The 19,174-nt window shown below is 39.4% G+C and overlaps 1 protein-coding gene across 3 annotated transcripts in view; it reads right to left on the bottom strand.

Annotated features, from left to right (window-relative positions):
• Positions 1 to 281: 281 nt before the first annotated feature.
• arhgap21a (Rho GTPase activating protein 21a) overlaps positions 282 to 19,174 on the bottom strand; it is a 279,776-nt gene continuing 260,883 nt past the window's right edge. For all 3 annotated transcript variants that reach the window (XM_078538117.1, XM_078538122.1, XM_078538126.1), the window contains 5 exons: positions 18,886 to 19,011; positions 18,735 to 18,776; positions 15,557 to 15,662; positions 13,080 to 13,111; positions 282 to 3,054 (listed from right to left, as the gene is read on the bottom strand). In XM_078538117.1, the coding sequence (XP_078394243.1) occupies positions 1,261 to 3,054; positions 13,080 to 13,111; positions 15,557 to 15,662; positions 18,735 to 18,776; positions 18,886 to 19,011 (2,100 nt within the window). In that variant the 3' untranslated portion in view covers positions 282 to 1,260. The remainder of the gene's footprint in view (positions 3,055 to 13,079; positions 13,112 to 15,556; positions 15,663 to 18,734; positions 18,777 to 18,885; positions 19,012 to 19,174) is intronic.

The raw sequence follows: 19,174 nt of genomic DNA, 5'->3' as shown, positions 1-19,174 counted from the left end.
TGGGTAAAACATACACATGCCACGTGTTCTCTTGGATGAGACAAAAGGCCAAACCAAGAATTCCTAGGATGATGCTGCGTCCTGTGCCTTCAAGATACCTGATCTAATCCATGCTGATGTCTGAAGGATGAAGAAAATAGGAATGGCCAGACCATTAAAACACAAAGGGATAAGAATATAAGCAAGAAAGAGCGACTCTACACACATTAAAAATACCAAAATATTACAGAAAGGACTTCTGATTTCATTGCCTTCTACAACCAAAGGAACAAAAACTAAGATCCACAGAAACAAAAAATTTATTTCCAGTGTTTCCAGGGGACATTTACAAACCATTTGTCTATATCTGTACACAGGCTAAATACAATGTTGAATCTGAGAAAACAGTTCTCATGCACAGTTAAGACTCTCTTTAGAGATGATTAAAAATGAGCAAGGGACCAGTTTTTCCAGAGACCACTATCTACATGCCTATGTTACAAAGCTTTTATCAAATCTCAAATTTGAAAAAGCTACACATGAAATTATATACACATTTAAGTATCTTTACAGAAACTTTAAAAATTCAAGTCCAATACAAAGACTGTATTAAAAGTCTGACTTAAAAAAATGTTCTTAAGATTCAACTGGAATGCCTATAGTGTGGAAGCTCTATTTGTTCAGTTAATAAAATCTGGAAAATTATTTTAATGATCTTTTTGTTTTGTTTGTAGATAAAACTTCATTTGTTCACAGTAGATTTCTAGCCTTTTGAACTAAAAAGACAATATGGCACCCTATCTAAACCAATTTTTTTTGAGATGAGGCACTTGCTTTAGCAACTGAAGTTCAAACAATTAAGTTCCAATAAGTGTTTGATTTGCTCGCCCTTATAAGCTGATGTAAAATATATGCAGCAGTATCCAATTGTAGAGCGTGTAAGATGTATGCAGGAATCACCGATCATGCAGTACGAGTAGTTTATGGAATTTTGCATTGGAAGGTTTCAGCACTTGATGCTCTTTTGTACTGAATTCATAAATTCATTTTATACAAAAGTTTATCATTTTTCTGGCTGTCAGTGTGTGCTGTAAAGAGCTTCCACAGCATCCAGCACAGAAACCAGCCTGTATTATAGGCAGAGCAGCAGAGCATCCACCATTTTAAAATTCAAGTACAGAGAAATATGTACAGGAGAATCAATAAAAAATCAGTATACTGTTTGACGAGCAATTTGTTGTACAATTTTCCGCAGCACTAGACACATAAATAATTGCAGACCTACAAGTACTGATAGAAGCGAGACTTGACTACTTGATTACTGGATATTTTATGGGGATGAGCATCAACAGTTGTACTAAAATTGCTTTTTCCCTTGGTTTGGAGGCTGTCACCATTCACTTGGCCTGCTGAAGGTAGTGGGCTCGGTGATGCTGAAGGGGAAGGTCGGCTGAGTTGGGGCAAACTACCAGAGCTGCTTGCATCTTCTCTAGATGATGCAAGCAACTTTGAATTTGTTCCTTTGTCTGAACTGTCCACAGTTCTTGGCTCCGAGGCCTTTTCTGTGTGCAAATCTGATGTGCTAGTGCGTAAGCGCTCTCGTGCAAGCCACTCTGTAATCGAGAGGTCCTGGGATTGGCATTTTGGTTTCAGGCGGTCCACTGCTGATAACGGAGATTCATCTCCCCCACTCTCTGCATTACTTTGAGAATTCTGTTCTTGTGCTCTCCATGCATTCAGAACACTGAGCTCTGAAAAATCCCTATTTCCTCCCATGGTATGTCTCCGCCTAATATTCTTTTTTTTACTGGCCTCTGAAGAGCCCGACTTTTGTATGCCAATTCCAAACATATCATCTGCAGAAGTCTTTAGCCGTAGTTTTAAACGCTCTGTAATTTTTAGTTTCCAAGCAGGCTCTACCCTATCGTGTTCATTTTTTATGAATGAAGCCAGGCTGCTTGTGGACTTCCCTTTCTTCATCACGTCAAACATCTTGTACGCTCTATTTGACTCTTTCTGTTCGTTTGTATCCATTGCTACCTCACTATCACCCTTCAATCGAAGAGACTTTTTCTTGGAAAGTGTATCACATTCAATAAGCTTACGTGAACTGAATGCTTTTCTATCATCGAGCCCTGGTGTTGAACTTCCTTCTGTTCCAGTCTTGTCACTTCCTTCTGAGTTTCTCCTGATATCTTTTGCTGTATCCTTTCTCATTACACGTAGAACCTTGTCAGGTGCACAACTTGCAGCAAAAACAGAAAAGTCACTATCACTATCTGTTTCTACATGATGTCCTTCACTAACAAGTTCGCTTCTTTCATCATCAGCCTCATCACCTTTGCTTTCTGTCACTGACTGGACTTCTGCATTCAGTGTGTGGGAGTCCATACCTGTAAGGTATATTGTAGACGAAGTTGTGGAATAGTCTGATGTGATGGAGCTTACATCTGCAGTACCTACATCTATGCTTTTGACTTCTGATTTCTTTGACTTACTTAAATTAGTTTGCTGCTGAGAGACCAAAGATGGATTGCTGATTGTAGTATTTAAGTAAGTCATTTCAATGTGAGAGTTCACATTACTAGCAGAAACCTCAGCAGTAGAAATGGGCATTGTGCTTGTAATTAGCTGTGAACTGAGACAGCTAACATTAGGCGAGTCTGTGCATTTTTGGCAGTATGCTGGAAGGTTCTGCTCTCTGGGGTTTGTATCTTCTAGAGGAGCTTCTTTTCTCACTCCATACTTTTCTATCAATGCCATAGAAAAAGACCGGCTCCTTTCATCTATACTGTCCTTCTTTTGCTGCTCACTATACCAGTTATCTTGTTTTCCCTTCAATTCAGTAAAGTCTACTTCATTTTCAGATTCTCCTTTATTCCCCAGTTTCTTGGCTGCATCAGGATTGGAATGGTTTGATACTTCTTTCCTGGAAAATACACTTTCCAATTCATCATCTGAGCTGCTTTGTTGTAGCTTTATATCCTTTTTCTTTCTTTTACGGCTGGCTGCAGCAAAGATGGATGACACAAGCAGATCCCTGCTGTACTGATCCTTCCCGGATCCCCAAGAGCCCTGTTAAACGGGGAAAAAAAACATTTGAATCAAAATTTGTTGGGCTAGCTTTTTTTTTGGTCAGACACACTAAACATGCCACTTTACAACTATATTCAAAATAACATTTGTAAGTAAATAATGCCCCTCACAATAAACAGTTTTGGGGAGTACATTAAAAGCACTATAACCATGGTTATGTTTTCAAAATGAATTTATCCAAGTAACACACCTAAAAATACAGAATATGCAGGCGATCACGTGGCAAAATGAATGTGTGATAACCCACTCAAATAGAATCTAAATTCACTTGCTTTATTTAGCCATTTGCCCCTGTTTTTGGCATTTGGTAGTGTTGCTGAGATTTTAAAAGGGCAGGCATGAATGCAAACTGGCACCCGTTCAGCTATACAATTCTTTCTGGGTGGTTTTAATTTGAATACACCAGCCATAGAAACAGAAGTTAAACAGACATTTATTTTCAGAGTGGGGATGGGGTAGGAGAGGAGGGGAAAGTGCTCTTTTCGTCTCTCTTGCTTTACTGAAATGGCCATAGAATTAACAGGACAGTTCTATGAACCAGGTGATGCAAATTATGGCTCCAGGGGTCAGCTATAAATGGGATAATAAATAAGATACTGAAGGTACAATCTCACCATGTGATCCCGCCAATCCAACATGTTATTCTTATACTCTCTAGAATACACCTGCTCAAATATAGCTACAATGTATAGGAGCAATAATTGATCAAAGCATTACAACTTTTACTTTTCATTTGAAGATAGTTTAAAATGGTGGAACTTTAAGGACCCATTTGGTACCACAATTAAAAATTTGAACATTAGAATACAACGCAATGAAGAACCTAGTCGCAAACAGAGGATACTGCAATTAGTTCACAGAATCACAGTGCAGAAGAGGCCCTTTGGCCCATCGAGTCTGCACCAGATTCAGAAGCATTAAAAGCGCAATATTGAAATATAATTTTCCCATTAGCCTGGCATAACTTAACAAGGAAATGTGATGGCCCCGTTGTAATTCCAAATCTGGTGCCAAAAGGCAATCCTACTGAAGCATCATCTCAAATTTACAGTGCCTGGTCATCCAAAATTGTACATTGCTCAACCTCATCCAAATCCTGCACGTGAGCTAAAGGCTACCATGCAACTGCATTGTCCCTCACGGATCACCCTATTTATAAATGGCTTTAAAATTTGCAGAGATTCAAAGTATAATGTAGTGAAATCTTTATATGCATGCCAGCATGAGACCAATGACACCCCAAGCATGTTACATGAAAATTAACACTGCCTACAAATCATCACTTCTACTATATGGTAATCTCACTAGTAATAACAAAATTTGTTCTGAGCTTTATTTAAGCTTTTTGATCATCATCTGTGATTACCCAAAGACCAAGGGCAAGGAATAATCGGAGCAGTTTATAGGAAATGTAATTCAGTATCCACTTAAATCATACACTCCGCCTTTTGATGCTTTGTTGTATTTATAGTTTAAGAGAAAAACATATAGGGGTTTGGAAAGCAGATAAATAAGAGTTACAGTAAAGCCTGAGATGATGAGAAGTACAAGTGTTGTCAATGGCTGGAGGGTGCAATTGCAAAGTGACAAGTTTACACAGACAGTTTTTATCAGAAATAAGGGCGAAGAAATAATGGGAAAAAGTTGACATAAAAATGTGACAAAAATATGCAAAGAGGAAGCAAAATTTTGCAGGAAACTAAGTAGGTGCAGATGCAAGATTTTTTAAGAGATAAAGTGATAAGTGCACAGGCCACAGCAAAGTTTCTTGGACATTTTTTACTCCTTGTGAATACACAGAATATTTTTGTAACCTGGGTACTTAAATATGCAAGGATTCTACACAAACAATAATTTCAGTGAAACTACTAGTTTCTAGTACTTTCTAATGCTTTTGTAAATATATTTTAAAATCATATACGTGATGTGATCATATAATGTGGCATTCATTGGTACCTTACCATATAACAGAATGGACACTATACACTGAATGAAGCCTTACTCCAATTATTTGAGCTTCAAGCCAACGAATATGTAACAATTTAAAGGTACCTTCTTTACCTATATTTCCTTATGCTCCCCAAAAAGACAAAAGTAGAGATCTCCAAAATTATTTCTCTATCCCTTACGCGTAGTAATATTCTGAAATCCAAATAATCCGCTAAGGCATGAGATGAAGTTCAAAATACAATTTCTATTTCACAATTAAAAGTCTAAATATTCAAACAATCTTATCTGGGGGGCCCTTAGTTTTGGTTCTGTAGATCTGTAGGCAATTTTATGTGGGTTGTGAAAAATTAAATAGTTTTGTTCCTGTGCTCCTCCATGCAGTACAGGGACATACATGATTCCAAAAGAATAGAGTCTAACCCTGTAACTATCATGCCCCTAGCAGAAACTCCAGGTCACTATCAAGAAAATACGCCAAGAATATGCTAGATACTATGCCAGATTTACTGAGGTGAAGTTATGCACGAGTTCCATGCAAACTCATTTGCAAAAGCCCCGGAATCTCCCATGTATCAGCTCAAGGAGCAGCATAATTGAACATAATCAATCATTAACTGGAGCATGGCCAATGAAACTTGAAGGTTACTGAACTAAGCTAATTTAAATTGAAAATATGTTCAAGCAATTGCTACAACTGAATAAACAGGTCAGTGGTTTCAACTGACTGCTGGTCAAAGACCATTTGTACCGAGGGCAAATCAACTGACTGAATTTGAAATAATTTAAATGAATTGAAAAGTAATTGTAGGATCAGTCTGAGAAACAGGTCCTAGTGAGGCTTCAATTGATTGCTGGTCACTGCAGTCGCAGGTCATTAATGATGGATAAACATGGTTGTAGGTGCCTGTGTGCCCTAAATTCTAGATGCAATGTGATAAACATCCACAAATGGACGCAATCAGTGGAAGCTTGCCCTTCTGGCTGAGGGCATGGCCAGTTTTGTGGTCAGGGTTTAAGCGTTTTAACTTTTGAACTAACAAAGGATCATGGAACCTCTGTTGTGAGTGGTTATAGGCTGAAAGCACGTATGTTTAAATTTTGCAATCTTTTCCTCTATTGAAGTCGATTCTGCCTGGATTTTGGCAATATCAGAGCAGAAAACATGTAGAAATTCCAGGCAAGTATTAGATAAAATGATAGGGAGGGTAAAGAGGAAGGGAGGCAGACCGAACTTCCTAGGCTTGACAGAAGGACAAATTGTCCAATTACAAAGTAATTAAAAAAGTAAAACCGGCTGTAGTACATTCTCTGTACTAGGAATTCATACACCAAGAGAACAATTTAATTAGAAAAGTTTATTGTGGTGACCACCCTGACATGATAATCAAAAAACGAATGGAATGCAGATCTTTAATTTCATGGTGATTGGAATACAAAGCGAGTAAGTAGTGCTGCATGGCACAGAGCCCTGGTCAGACCCATCTGGAGTAGTATGTTCAGTTTTGGGCATCTCAAAGATATATCAACCTTGGAGGGAATACAGCACAGACTCCCAAAATACCAACAAATTGCAATTAAAAAGCCTCAAACCTAGTAAAATGTCACAAGGCACTTCGCAGGTACATTACTGGACAAAATTTGAGGTCGGAGAGTCTGACTTCGGGAGTGGAGGTTGGTCTGAGGTCCAAAGGGGGTGGTGGGAGTCAGAGTTCCAGGGGTGTCTGAGGCATGGGGGTTCCGAGGTTGGGGGCGGGGTGGATTCCGTAGTTTGGGGGCGGAGGGTGTGTAGAAGTTGTAAGAGTTTTTAATTCTTTAACTTTTTCTGAGTAACTATTGGTATAACCCTGGCGGAACCACCTGATGCTTGCAATTTAAACCACAGTGCAATTGTCCAGAGGAAGTCTGCACTTCTGGGCAATTTCCTTGCAAACCTTTACCTGGGAACTTCCCAGAGGGATTCCCCAGCACATCTTTGGGTAACCCCCAAATCCGTCGCTGGGAAGCTCGTAAGCTATGGGCCAATGATTCAGCCTCTACTGCTGTCTGGGGAAGAAAATTCCACAGACTAACAAAACCCTAAAGGAAAAAATTCTCATCTCAGTCTTAAAAGGGAGTCTTATTCTTAAATTCTGTTCCCTGGTTGTGGTTTCCCCCACAAGAGGAAACATCCTCCCAGTATCTACCGTATCAAGTCCCCTCTGGATTTCATGTTTCCATATCGTCTCTCATCCTTCTAACCTCCAATGGTTTTAGGCCCAACCCGTTCAACATTTCTTCGTATGATAAGCTCTTCATCCCAGGATTGAGTCAAGTGAACCTTCTTTGAACTGCACAATTATATCCTTTTTCAAATAAGGAAATCAAAATTGTACACAATACTCCAGATGTGGTCTCACCAAAGCTCTGTACAGCTGCAGTAAAACTTCCCTACTTTTATATTCCGTTCCCCTTGCAATAAACACCAACATTCCATTTGTCTTTCTAATCACTTGGTGTACCTGCATACTAACTTTTTGTGACTCATGTACCAAGAAACCGAGATCCCTCTGTGTCTCCGAGCTCTGCAATTTCTCTCCACTTAAATAGTATACTGCTTTCATATTCTTCCTGCCCGCCTGGACAAATTTGCATTTTCCCACATTATACTCCAACTGCCAAATTTTTGCCCACTCATTTAACCTGCTGATATCCCTTTGCAGACACTCTACCTCCTCTTGACAACTTACTTCCCCTACCAAGTTTGGTGTCATTGGCAAATTTAGCGACCTTACATCCAAGTCACTGATATAGATTGTAAATAGTTTTGGTCCCAGCACTGATCCCTGTGGCACTCCACTAGGTACAGGTGCCAACCCTTGGCGAGTTGAGTTGAGAGAGGTGGTTGGGAGGTAGAGGTGGATGTCACCAGTGGTAATAAATGTTACCCTTGCTATCGAAATCCACATCTCATGAAAAAAAATCAGGGATGAAGGCAAATTTGTAAGGGAGGTGGGTCAGTAATTGCAGCGGGCGAGCTGTTAACATCATCAGCAAATATGGTGATCAGAAAAGGAAAAAAAAGACCTGCATTTATATAATGCTTTTCAAAACGGCAAGATTTAAAAAAATTCATTCAAGGGATATGGGCTTTATTGGCTGGGCTAGCATTTATTGCCCATCCCTAGTTGCCCTCGAGAAGGTGGTGATGAGCTGCCTTCCAGAACCACTGCAGTCTGTGTGGTGTAGGTACATCCACAATGCTAGTAGGATTGGGGTTCCAGGGTTTTGACCCAGCAACAGTGAAGGAACGGCAATATATTTCCAAATCAGGATGGTGAGTGACTTGGAGGGGAACTTCCAGACGGTGGTGTTCCCATCTATCTGCTGCCCTCATCCTTCTAGATGGATGTGGTTGTGGGTTTGGAAGATGCTGTTGAAGGAGCCTTCGTGAATTCCTGCAGTGCATCTCGTAGATGGTACACACTGCTGTTACTGAGCGTCGGTGATGGAGAGAGTGAATGTTTGTGGATGTGGCGCCAAACAAGCGGGCTGCTTTGTCCTGGATGGTGTCAAGCTTCCTGAGTGTTGTGGGAGCTGCACTCATCCAGTCAAGTGGGGTGTATTCCATCACTCTCTTGACTTGTGCCTTGTAGATGGGGTACAGGCTTTGGGGAGTCTGGAGGTGAGTGACCCGTCGCACGATTCCTAGCCTCTGGCCTGCTCTTGTGGACACAGTTTTTATATGGCTAGTCCAGTTCAGTTTCTGGTTAATGGCAATCCCCAGGATGTTGATAAAGGGGGATTCAGTGATGTTAATGCCATTGAACATCAAGGGGCGATGGTTGGATTCTCTCTTGTTGGTGATGGTCATTGCCTGACACTTGTGTGGCACGAATGTTACTTGCCACTTGTCAGCCCAACCCTGGACATTGTCCAGATCTTGCTGCATTTGGACATGGACTGCTTCAGTATTTGAGGTGTCGCGAATGGTGCCGAACATTGTGCAATCAGCAGCAAATATCCCCACTTCTGACCTTATGATGGAAGGAAGGTTATTGATGAAGCAGCTGAAGATGGTTGGACCAAGGACACTACCCTGGGGAATCCCTGCAGTGACGTCCTGGAGCTGAGATGACTGATCTCTAACAACCACAACCATCTTCCTTTGTGCTAGGTATGACTCCAACCAGTGGACAGTTTTCCCCCCTGATTCCCACTGACTCCAGTTTTGCTTGGGCTCCTTGATGCCACACTAGGTCAAATGCAGCCCTGATGTCAAGGGCAGTCACTCTCACCTCATCTCGGAAGTTCAGCTCTTTTGTCCATGTTTGAACCAAGACTGTAATGAGGTCAAGAGCTGAGTGGCCCTGGCAGAACCCAAACTGGGCATCAGTGAGCTGGTTATTGCTAAGCAAGTGCCACTTCATAGCACTGTTGATGATCCCTTCCATCGAGAGGAGGCTGATGGGGCGGTAATTGACCAGGTTGGATTTGTCCTGTTTTTTGTGTACAGGACATACCTGGGCAATTTCCCACATAGCCGGGTAGATGCCAGGGTTGGAGCTGTACTGGAACAGCTTGGCTAGGGGCGCAGCAAGTTCTGGAACACAATTCTTCAGCACTATTGCTGGAATATTGTCAGGGCCAAAGACTTTGCAGTATCCTTCGGCCGTTTCTTGATATCACGTGGAGTGAATCGAACTGGCTGAAAACTGGCACCTGTGATGCTGGGGACCTCCGGAGGAGGCTGAGATGGATCATCTATTTGGCACTTCTGGCTGAAGGTTGTTGCGAATGCTTCAGCCTTGTCTTTTGCACTGATGTGCTGGGCTCCTTCATCATTGAGGATGGGGATATTTGTAGAGCCTCCTCCTCCAGTGAGTTGTTTAATTGTCCACCACCATTCACAACTGGATGTGGCAGGACTGCAGAGCTTAGATTTGATCCGTTGGTTGTGGGATCGCTTAGCTCTGTCTATCACTTGCTGCTTGTGCTGTTTGCACACAAGCAATCCTGTGTTTTCACCAGGTTGACACCTCATTTTTAAGTATGCCTGGTGCTGTTCCTGGCATGCTCTCCTGCACTGTTCATTGAACCAGGGTTGATCTCCTGACTTGATGGTCATGGTAGAGTGGGGGATATGCCAGGCCATGAGGTTACAGATTGTGTTCAAGTATAATTCTGCTGTCGCTGATGGCCCACAGTACCTCATGGATGCCCAGTCTTGAGTTGCTAGATCTGTTCAATATCTATCCCATTTAGCAAGTGGTAGTGCCACACAACATGATGGAGGGAAACCTCAATGTGAAGGCAGGGTTTCATCTCCACAATGACTGTGCCATGGTCACTCCTACCGATACTGTCATGGACAGATGCATCTGCGGCAGGCAGGTTGGTGAGCATGAGGTCAAGTATGTTTTTCCCCTCACCACTTGCTGCAGACCCAGTCTAGCAGCTATGTCCTTTAGGACTCAGCTAGCTAGGTCAGCAGTGGTGCTCACGAGTCACTCTTGGTGACAGACCTTGAAGTCCCCCACAATGAGTACATTCTGCGTCCTTGCCACCCTCAGTGTTTCCTCCAAGTGATGTTCAACATGGAGGAGTACTGATTCATCAGCTGAGGAAGGGCAGTGCATGGTAATCAGCAGGAGGTTTCCTTGCCCATGTTTGACCTGATGCCATGAGACTTCATGGGGTCCAGTGGCAATGTTGAGGACTCCCAAGGCAACTCCTTCCCGACTGTATACCACTGTGCAGCCACCTCTGCTGGGTCTGTCCTGCTGCTGGGACAGGACATACCCAAGGATTGTGATGGTGCTGTCTGGGACATTGTTTGTAAGGTACAATTCCATGAGGATGACCATGTCAGGCTGTTGCGTGACTAATCTGTGAGACAGCTCTCCCAATTTTGGCACTAGCCCCCAGGTGTTAGTAAGGGGGACTTTGCAGGGTCGACAGGGCTACAACTGCCGTTGTCGTTTCTGGTGCCTAGGTCGATGCCGAGTGGAGGTGTGGCTTGCTAGGCCATTTCAGAGGACATTTAAGAGACCCTCATTGCTGTGGGTCTGGAGTCACATGTAGGCCAGACCCGGTAAGGATAACAGATTTCCTTCCCTAAAGGACATTAGTGAACCAGATGGGTTTTTACAACAAACGATCATTAGAGTTTTCATTCCAGATTTTTATTGAATTCAAATTCCACCATCTGTTGTTGGCGGGATTGAACCCAGGCATTACCCTGGGTCTCTGGATTATGAGTCCAGTGATAATACCACTACATCATCGCCTCCCCTTAAAGCGCTTGGCTCAAAGTACTTTACAGCCAATTAAGTACTTTTGAAGTGCAGTCACTATTATAATGTGGGAAACATGACAGCCAATTTCAGCATAGCAAGCTCCCACAAACATCAATGTGAGAATGACCAGATCATTTGTTTTCAGGTGATGTTGAAGGAAGAATAAATAATTGCCAGAACACCAGGGGGAACTTCCCTGTCCAACTTTGAAATAGTGCCATGGAATGTTTTACATCTACCGAGTACAGAGGGGGCCTTGGTTTAACGTCCCATCTAAAAGACGGCATCTCCCACATTGCAGCACTTGCTTAGTACTGCACTGGACCGTTAAGTTGTGCTCAAGTCTCTGTTGTGGGGCTTACACCCACAATCTTCCGATTCAGAAGTGGAATGGTTCCCAACTGAGTGACAGTTGTTACAGCAAGGTGACTAGTCAGCATCTGGTTGGAATAGAGTCAAGGGAGTAGTAGTTGGGTCTCACGGACAGGATGAGCTCAGAGGGGGCATGAAAGAAACTAGAGATATATGCCAGGGCCTGAAGGGTTAAATTACAAGGACAGGTTGCATAAACCTTGACTTGTAGTCCCTTCAGTTTAGACAGTTGAAGAGCGAGATAATCAAGGTGTTGAAATAATAAAATGATTCAATTAGCCCACTACAGAAAAAACTATTTCCTCTGGTGGGGGAATCCAGAAGAAGGGAACATATTATTAAAAATCAGCATTTGGCTATTTAGGAGTGGAGTGAGGATGTATTTTTTCAAGCGAAGGGTTGTGGAAATCTACAGCTCTCTGCCCCAGACAATTATGTGTGCTGGGTCAATTGAGATTTTCAAGGCTGAGGTTGATAGATCTTTGCTGGGCAAGGTATCCAAGGAATATGGAACAAAGGTTGGTTCAATTGAGTTGAGATCCAGATCAGTTATGGTCTAACTGAATGGCAGAACAGACTTGAACAGCTAAAAGGCTAACTTGCGAACATTCAGTTCTCAATCCAGAGGGAATCCTGCTTGAACATTTTCTGTCACTCCAATTACTGGGACAATAGACTGAACTCAAGATCAGGCATAGGGCCAAGCAGGCAAGGGGTGAGGATAAAACCTAAGAATAGGGAAACTAACCCAAATATCAATGGCTCTTAAAAACAATACTTACTACTCTTGAATTCAGTGTCAAAAAGTATTATAATGTAAATTTTTAAGGGCAAGGATGTGAAGTGTAATGGCCACATTTGGATGAAAAAATGCACAGATATTTTTGAATGCTCAATGGGCTTATTTATAATGAGAAAAAATTGTACTTATCTAACACCTTCCATGATTTCAGGAATATCCCAAAATGCTTTCGTAAATGGAGTTTTTTCTTGAAGTGTAGTCACTGTTGTAATATAGGGAATGCAGGAACAAACTTATGCACAGCAAGGTCCCAAAAACAACTAATAATCTGAATTAGTGATGTTGGTTGTGAAATAATTATTGGCCTGGACAATAAAGAACCCTACTGCTCTTCGTTGAATGGTGCCATGGGATCTTCTGTCAAATGCAAAAGATATTTCGAACAAACATTGTTCTTTAAAACCAATTAATACTACATAATAGCCATGAAATAATTTCATATTTCATTGTTAAAGCTATGAAACGTCATTACATTTTGAAAAATTATGTAGGAGGGCTAAGCTGTGAAGTAAAAATTGTAGCCACACTTTCCTATTGCACACTTCCATACTTTAATAATTAGCAAATAGGTTTCTATGACATTTTTTAGCAGTTAAAGTTCTCACCTTAGATTTTGCTGAGTCACTAGTGGCTGAATCTATAAGAGACAAGAAAAATAGCATTACATTTATATTACACGTAATTACAGTGAATATGTGTTTTAAATATGAAGCAAAATTATAATTCATAGAAAATTGTATGACTGCAATAGAAAAAAGGGCACAGAGTGGAGAATTATAGCTCACTGAGATGAAAAGCAGCACAGACAGCCACCACCATGAAAGTATGCTGTGAAATTGTGGGTAAAACCAGCTCAATGAGAGGGATGGCAAAGGGACCCTGTTCTCTTTAAAAAAAACAGATAAATACTAATTAAACATTGGTACATATTAAAACAATTTATTTTTGTATCCATTTGCAGAACTCATTCTTTCGTTTTATTAAAAATGAATTGTGGTTGTTACGTGCATTATTAATACTAAGGCATTCCTACCCTCTAAATACTCCATTTTCTGAGTCACATCTATACAATTGCATGTAATCAGTCTAAGGGGTTTACAACTGTGAAATGTCACTTTTAAAATAGACTTTGCAAGGATTACACTCCATTAGGAACTAAGGCAAGCAATTGTAAATTGAAAGAAAATTGCACAGAACTCAAATACAAAAATAATCTACCTTTTATTTTAGTTATAATAAAACTATTCCAGACAAATTCAATTGAGTTATTTATAATTCATAAAGGAGCATTTGACTTTTAAATTTGACAAGCAGGGCATGATGAAATGTAGAATGAAAGCTGCAAAAAGAGATTTACTATGGGGCAACAACTGAGGCTATAAAATTATGAGAGGGGGCAGAAAGGGGCTAGCAAAATTCCAAATTTGTTTTTTTAGTGTATTTCAATATTTTAAAACTATTAATAGATTAAAACTATTCCTGCAATTCACTTTGCAAGTCTGTGAGACAGACCAAGAGCTAAGCCCCCAGCCACACCCCTTTTGAAACATGGTTTATGCTACATGACTATAAAAACTAATAGACCATACCATGCTATTTCTCCTCAGGGTCTGCTTCAGAAATGATAAGAAACAGCAGAAAGACTTTAAGAAAGTAGTATTGGTCTTTTTAAAATAATCGTAACAGCAAATTTACATCACAGACGATAATTTTCCATTTACAAGAATCGGGGGTTTCTGCAGACTAGGCAGCTACAATGAGGGCAACAATCCTCCTCCTTCCTACAGTTCCAGCTGTCCATCAGTGACATCACAGAATCCATCAGTGACATCACAGTGTGATAGACTCCTCCAACTTCGCCTGTTTCAAGATCAGTAGTGTAAATGCTGGAAAAAACCCTTTAACACTCAGACAGGAGCTATGTGACAAAGTTCACAAGTTTGGGAAAAGAACATGCTAGGTTAGTTAGTTTGACAGTGGGTAGGATGACAAGCTCACACTAATGAACAGAAACATCTTCCAAACCAGGCCTAGGTTAATGATACTGAAAGTAAGGTCAGAAGATAAAAGGCACAGCATAAATTCAACATTACCACACTCAAGTACAAATTATTGTGCAATTTTAATAACAATTTATAGAATACGGTCACAAAACTTGCACATTTTGGTATATATAAATTATTTAACATTCTTTTGATAATAAAAGCTCAGCTGGGATCACATTTCTTGAACCAAACATTTAAGTGCATTTCGTTATGCAGTGGATAACTTGCTTTAAAGAATCAGTATCCCTTTTCTCATTCTCTTGCTCAAACTACACTGCACATTTCGTAGAATTAAATTAATGCAACATGATTTTAAAGTGCCTCAGATTTACATGTTTCGTTTTCAATTGTTTCAAATCCAATGAAATTGTCAGTCCAAAGTAAGAGTCATTTGATTCAGTTAAGTTGCAATAGGCTGGAGAATGGAAATTAAATGAGTGAGTGCAGATTCAACTTGATAACTTAAATCCAGCCCCAGGACATGACAAAAAAGTGATACTGTCCAACTAACACATTCACACATCACAGTTCCACAAACAAAATCAGACAAAAATACAAAAAACAAGCATCCAGCCATGAAGTCTTAGCTTTGTACTTTTCAGGCTTAAAATGAAAAGCTCATTTTTCAGATAACATTGCAATAATGATCAATAAAGTATGCCACCATTACAAAAGTAAAATTGAGGTTCCTGAAAACATTTCAGTCCTATGGTTAATTATAACTTAAAAATGTGCATAGCACACTATATATATAGAAAACCAATGTTACAGTACTATGTAAACCATTTGTCTGTTAAAAACAAACTGCATTCATGGATAACCAAGAAACAATATAGCTCTGAACACTTAATTAAATAATTTGAGGTTATGGTTGTTTCACAAAATGCAGCAATTTTTCCCCCACTACAAGTATTTGCAGCTTTGAATGGGCAAATACAAGCATTTCAATCTTGAACTGTCTAGTTCTGTAGGAAGCTGTTCAGTAACAATGACACTGTCTGTAACCGGACTCTGCAGTGTCTTGTTCAGGCAGTTACCTGAAACATCTCCCGGAGTAGTTCCTGTTCTCCCAATGTTGGTTAGCAAATGATCTATGTTTGGCACTGGCTGTGTATCAACTGTGCTTTCTTCCTGGACTGGTGTCTACATTCACAAGAGTAAGAAGATCAGAAAGTTGTTTTCCTTTTACTGGAAAAAAAACACACCAGTAACCCAAGTCCAATGAACACTAAACTTCTACATGCGTCAGTATGGCAAAATTGTCATTTACTAGCACATCTTCATCAATGAAATGCCCGAGCCAGGGTCTGAAAAAGGTAAGTTGCTTGTCTTTAACAACAGTAGCTAAACCTTGAGTGAATGCTTACTCCACTATAAATAAGTAATGAAATTGACAGCTGGGTGGGGTCATATTTTCACTCTGGGGCTTTTATCACCCAAAACCCACATGACCTTTCCTGTGTTCTACAAGACAAATTATTTTCATACATCAAATTCAGTATCTTTGATGAGTTTAGTATTGAATTTTGCAAGCACCCAATTCCCTTTTGACAAACAGGACTCTTTCCCTGCTATGTTAAAATTAAACTTATAGGATGGTAGCAAAATGCATGATTTCTAAAAAATCAGAAAGACCTGGCCAATTAGTAGTAACATCTTTTATCTAGTTTTGATAATGATGCAAAAAATAAGTCTGGGAAAATATAAAAATATAATTTATGTTAGATAGTTAAACTCCATTTTAAGGATGTCAGCATTTATTTGTAAAAACAGAAGTAAGATACACATTTTAGATCAAATTTCTTATAAATGGATTATTCAGCCAGTAGATGGCAGCGGAAAATGGGATGGAGCTATACTGGGCTTTGAAATATACTCTTCAAGCTGGATCACTAGTTTGCAAGCACATTCCCTCAGCGCTATGACTTTGGTAGAGATATTCCAATCCAACTTTGGATATCAAACCAAATATTTGAGGAAATGTGGCATTCAAGACAGCTGATCACTCGGCCAGACATAGAAAGCTGTGTTAAATCTATCCATTCCTTGCAAAAGAAAATGCACAAATGCACCTCAAATTCTGAGGATTATATTGAAGCCCCCATTGTATGTCCTTGATTCCCAAAGTTTTTAGTACTGTCGTTTTTGAAAAAGCTAGCACTGAACTCATCAAAATTACAACTTCTCCAGTCCAGATGTGCAACTGCATCAAGTTCAGTATTTATTAATTCTTCCTCCTTTTCAGTGTAGGAGAACAGGGTGGTGAAGCTAATTGCCAGGTTTGAACAACTGGTTCTAACAATGGAAACAATCATGCCTTTTCAGGATACCATTCATAAGACCTATTAACCTGCAAGATTCTTGACAGTTTGTATGGTGACAATGATACACTGAATACTCAGCTTTGCCAACACCAGTAGCCTCTAGGAAGCTAAAAAGGGTTGATGTGCTATTTCTCAAGTGTCCCACCAATGTTTTGCTAGTTTTCTCTTGATTGGAGGGAAGAATGTCAGACTTAACATGGCATTTGAGATTATTTACTGGTGCCAAGGTGTTGGGCTGAATACCAGGCACTGACACAGATGTAACTTTTAAGATGGTGGCTAAAAGCATATAATTATAATTATTTACTGTTTCTTTCCCAAGTATTTGTGCCAATGTTTATAATGATATGGGTTTTATTTTAGAACCATGTCTAGTCCTTTCTCTAAACCCAATGTTAGATATGCCATAAGTAGCATCAGAAATGCACTCCTTAAAAAGGTGCTACTGATTTTGCCTCTATGCTAAGAACTGAGGCACTTGAATGACTAAACTTATTATAACCTTTTAAATATTTTATTATAAATTTTATCTGCTTCAGCTCAGATTTTGTGGCATTTATTTTGTTTCAATAATATTCATGAATCACAATTATCAGGTTATAAGTCAATTTCTGAAATAAAGTTAGAGAAATTCACAGGATCCAGTAGGAGATCCCCTCCCTCCTCTTCCTCTAAACTGGGAGAGGTTTTCTATACCTCATTCAGAATTTAAATGCAGAATCAGACACAAAAAACTATTAGAGAACTCTCTAAAACTTGAAAAGCAAGAATCAAATTCTTCCAAAATAATGACAGTCTGTTAAAAGAGCTTACTTTTCTCTCACAGTGAAGCACCACATTATAATTAATACTGATGGCAGGACAAAGATCAAAACATGGCTTAAAAAGATGCAGCAAGGGATTTCAGCTGAGAATCCGTAGAGTACAACAAACACATTTTAGCAGCCTCTTAATCACAATTTATTATTTATTCAATTAAGAATACTAGTTTTACTAGGAATCTATAATATTCATACAAATAATGTATATATCAAGAATTAATAAAAACTTTCCTCATCCCTTTGCTTTACATAAAATCAGTGTTCTATAGTGTGAATTTACATTTAAGGTGCAAGCTGAATATCGAAGGCCAGCATTATTAATATCTTTTAGTCATTTGGTACCACAGAACTTGAGTATTGTTGAAAAAAGAGACATGTCAAAGTTTTTCATCTTGCACTCATCAGGGCATTCACAAAAATACCAAATATGAAAGGAAAGTATAAATTGTTGTTCCCTTCACATTTGGTATTCTTGCAAATGTCCTGATAAGTGCAAGATGAAAAGCTTCGACATATCTCTTATTTCAGCGATAATTAATATCTTTCTGCAATGATGCACCCATCCAAATTTGGAGCATTAAGAACAGAAACAGATGAATGCTGCATAGCTGCTTCTTTAACTTTTCTAGCAAAGCTTCACTTTAAGGGCCTTTATCTTTACAAGCAGCAGCATTGCACCGTTGAATTTCCAGCAGATCTTTTACTTTCAGACTTCATTTATTTAAAATGACTAATTTTCATAATATCAAACGAAGCAAATTTCAAAAGCAAAAGATTTTAACCCTGTAAATGCAGGTATTGAGGGAGAACTGTATTGATTAAAATTCTGTTTTAGTAGCTTTCTTTTATAAGAATGTTATAACATATCAGTGTGCTATGTTAAAAACTATGACAAAATAAACTTATGTATAATAAAAAACCATTAACACGCACACACACACAAAAAATCACCCGGGAACGAGTTACTAAACCATCATTATCATAGACAAGGATACTGAGTGAAATTGACATCAGTTCCAGTTTGGTCTGTTGTACATCTTTAGGTATGCCTTGAAATTATTACTACTTACGGTTGCATTTTCATCACCACCTTCAGTGAAAAACCAGTCATACTGAAAAAGGAAAATTAATTTTTGTTGTAACTTATTTGCTGATTCAAACAAACAATCTTTAGCAAATGGCCAATTGTAACGTGCAGCAAAACAAATAAAAGAAACATACATGTTGTATGAGCGTTTCCACTATTTTGTATTGATCTGGCATGTGAGTAACCATGTGCATCATGTTGTCTTCCGATGTTCTGACGAGGGTTGGACCAAATACAATTGCCAGATTTCTGGGCTCCATCTGAGGGCACAACAGTTTTACATCTTTCAAAGCAACAAGCTACATGAAAGCACTAAACTACAATATCAGTTCACACCAACTATGTACTTTGATTAATGATAGACAATATTGTTAACTATCACAGAACACACCTATTTCTCAATTATAATTTCATTAGAAACAA

Source organism: Cetorhinus maximus, chromosome 3 (assembly GCF_964194155.1).
Source record: "Cetorhinus maximus chromosome 3, sCetMax3.hap1.1, whole genome shotgun sequence".
Classification (NCBI taxonomy): domain Eukaryota; kingdom Metazoa; phylum Chordata; class Chondrichthyes; order Lamniformes; family Cetorhinidae; genus Cetorhinus; species Cetorhinus maximus.
This window is presented reverse-complemented; position numbering and strand designations above follow the sequence as displayed.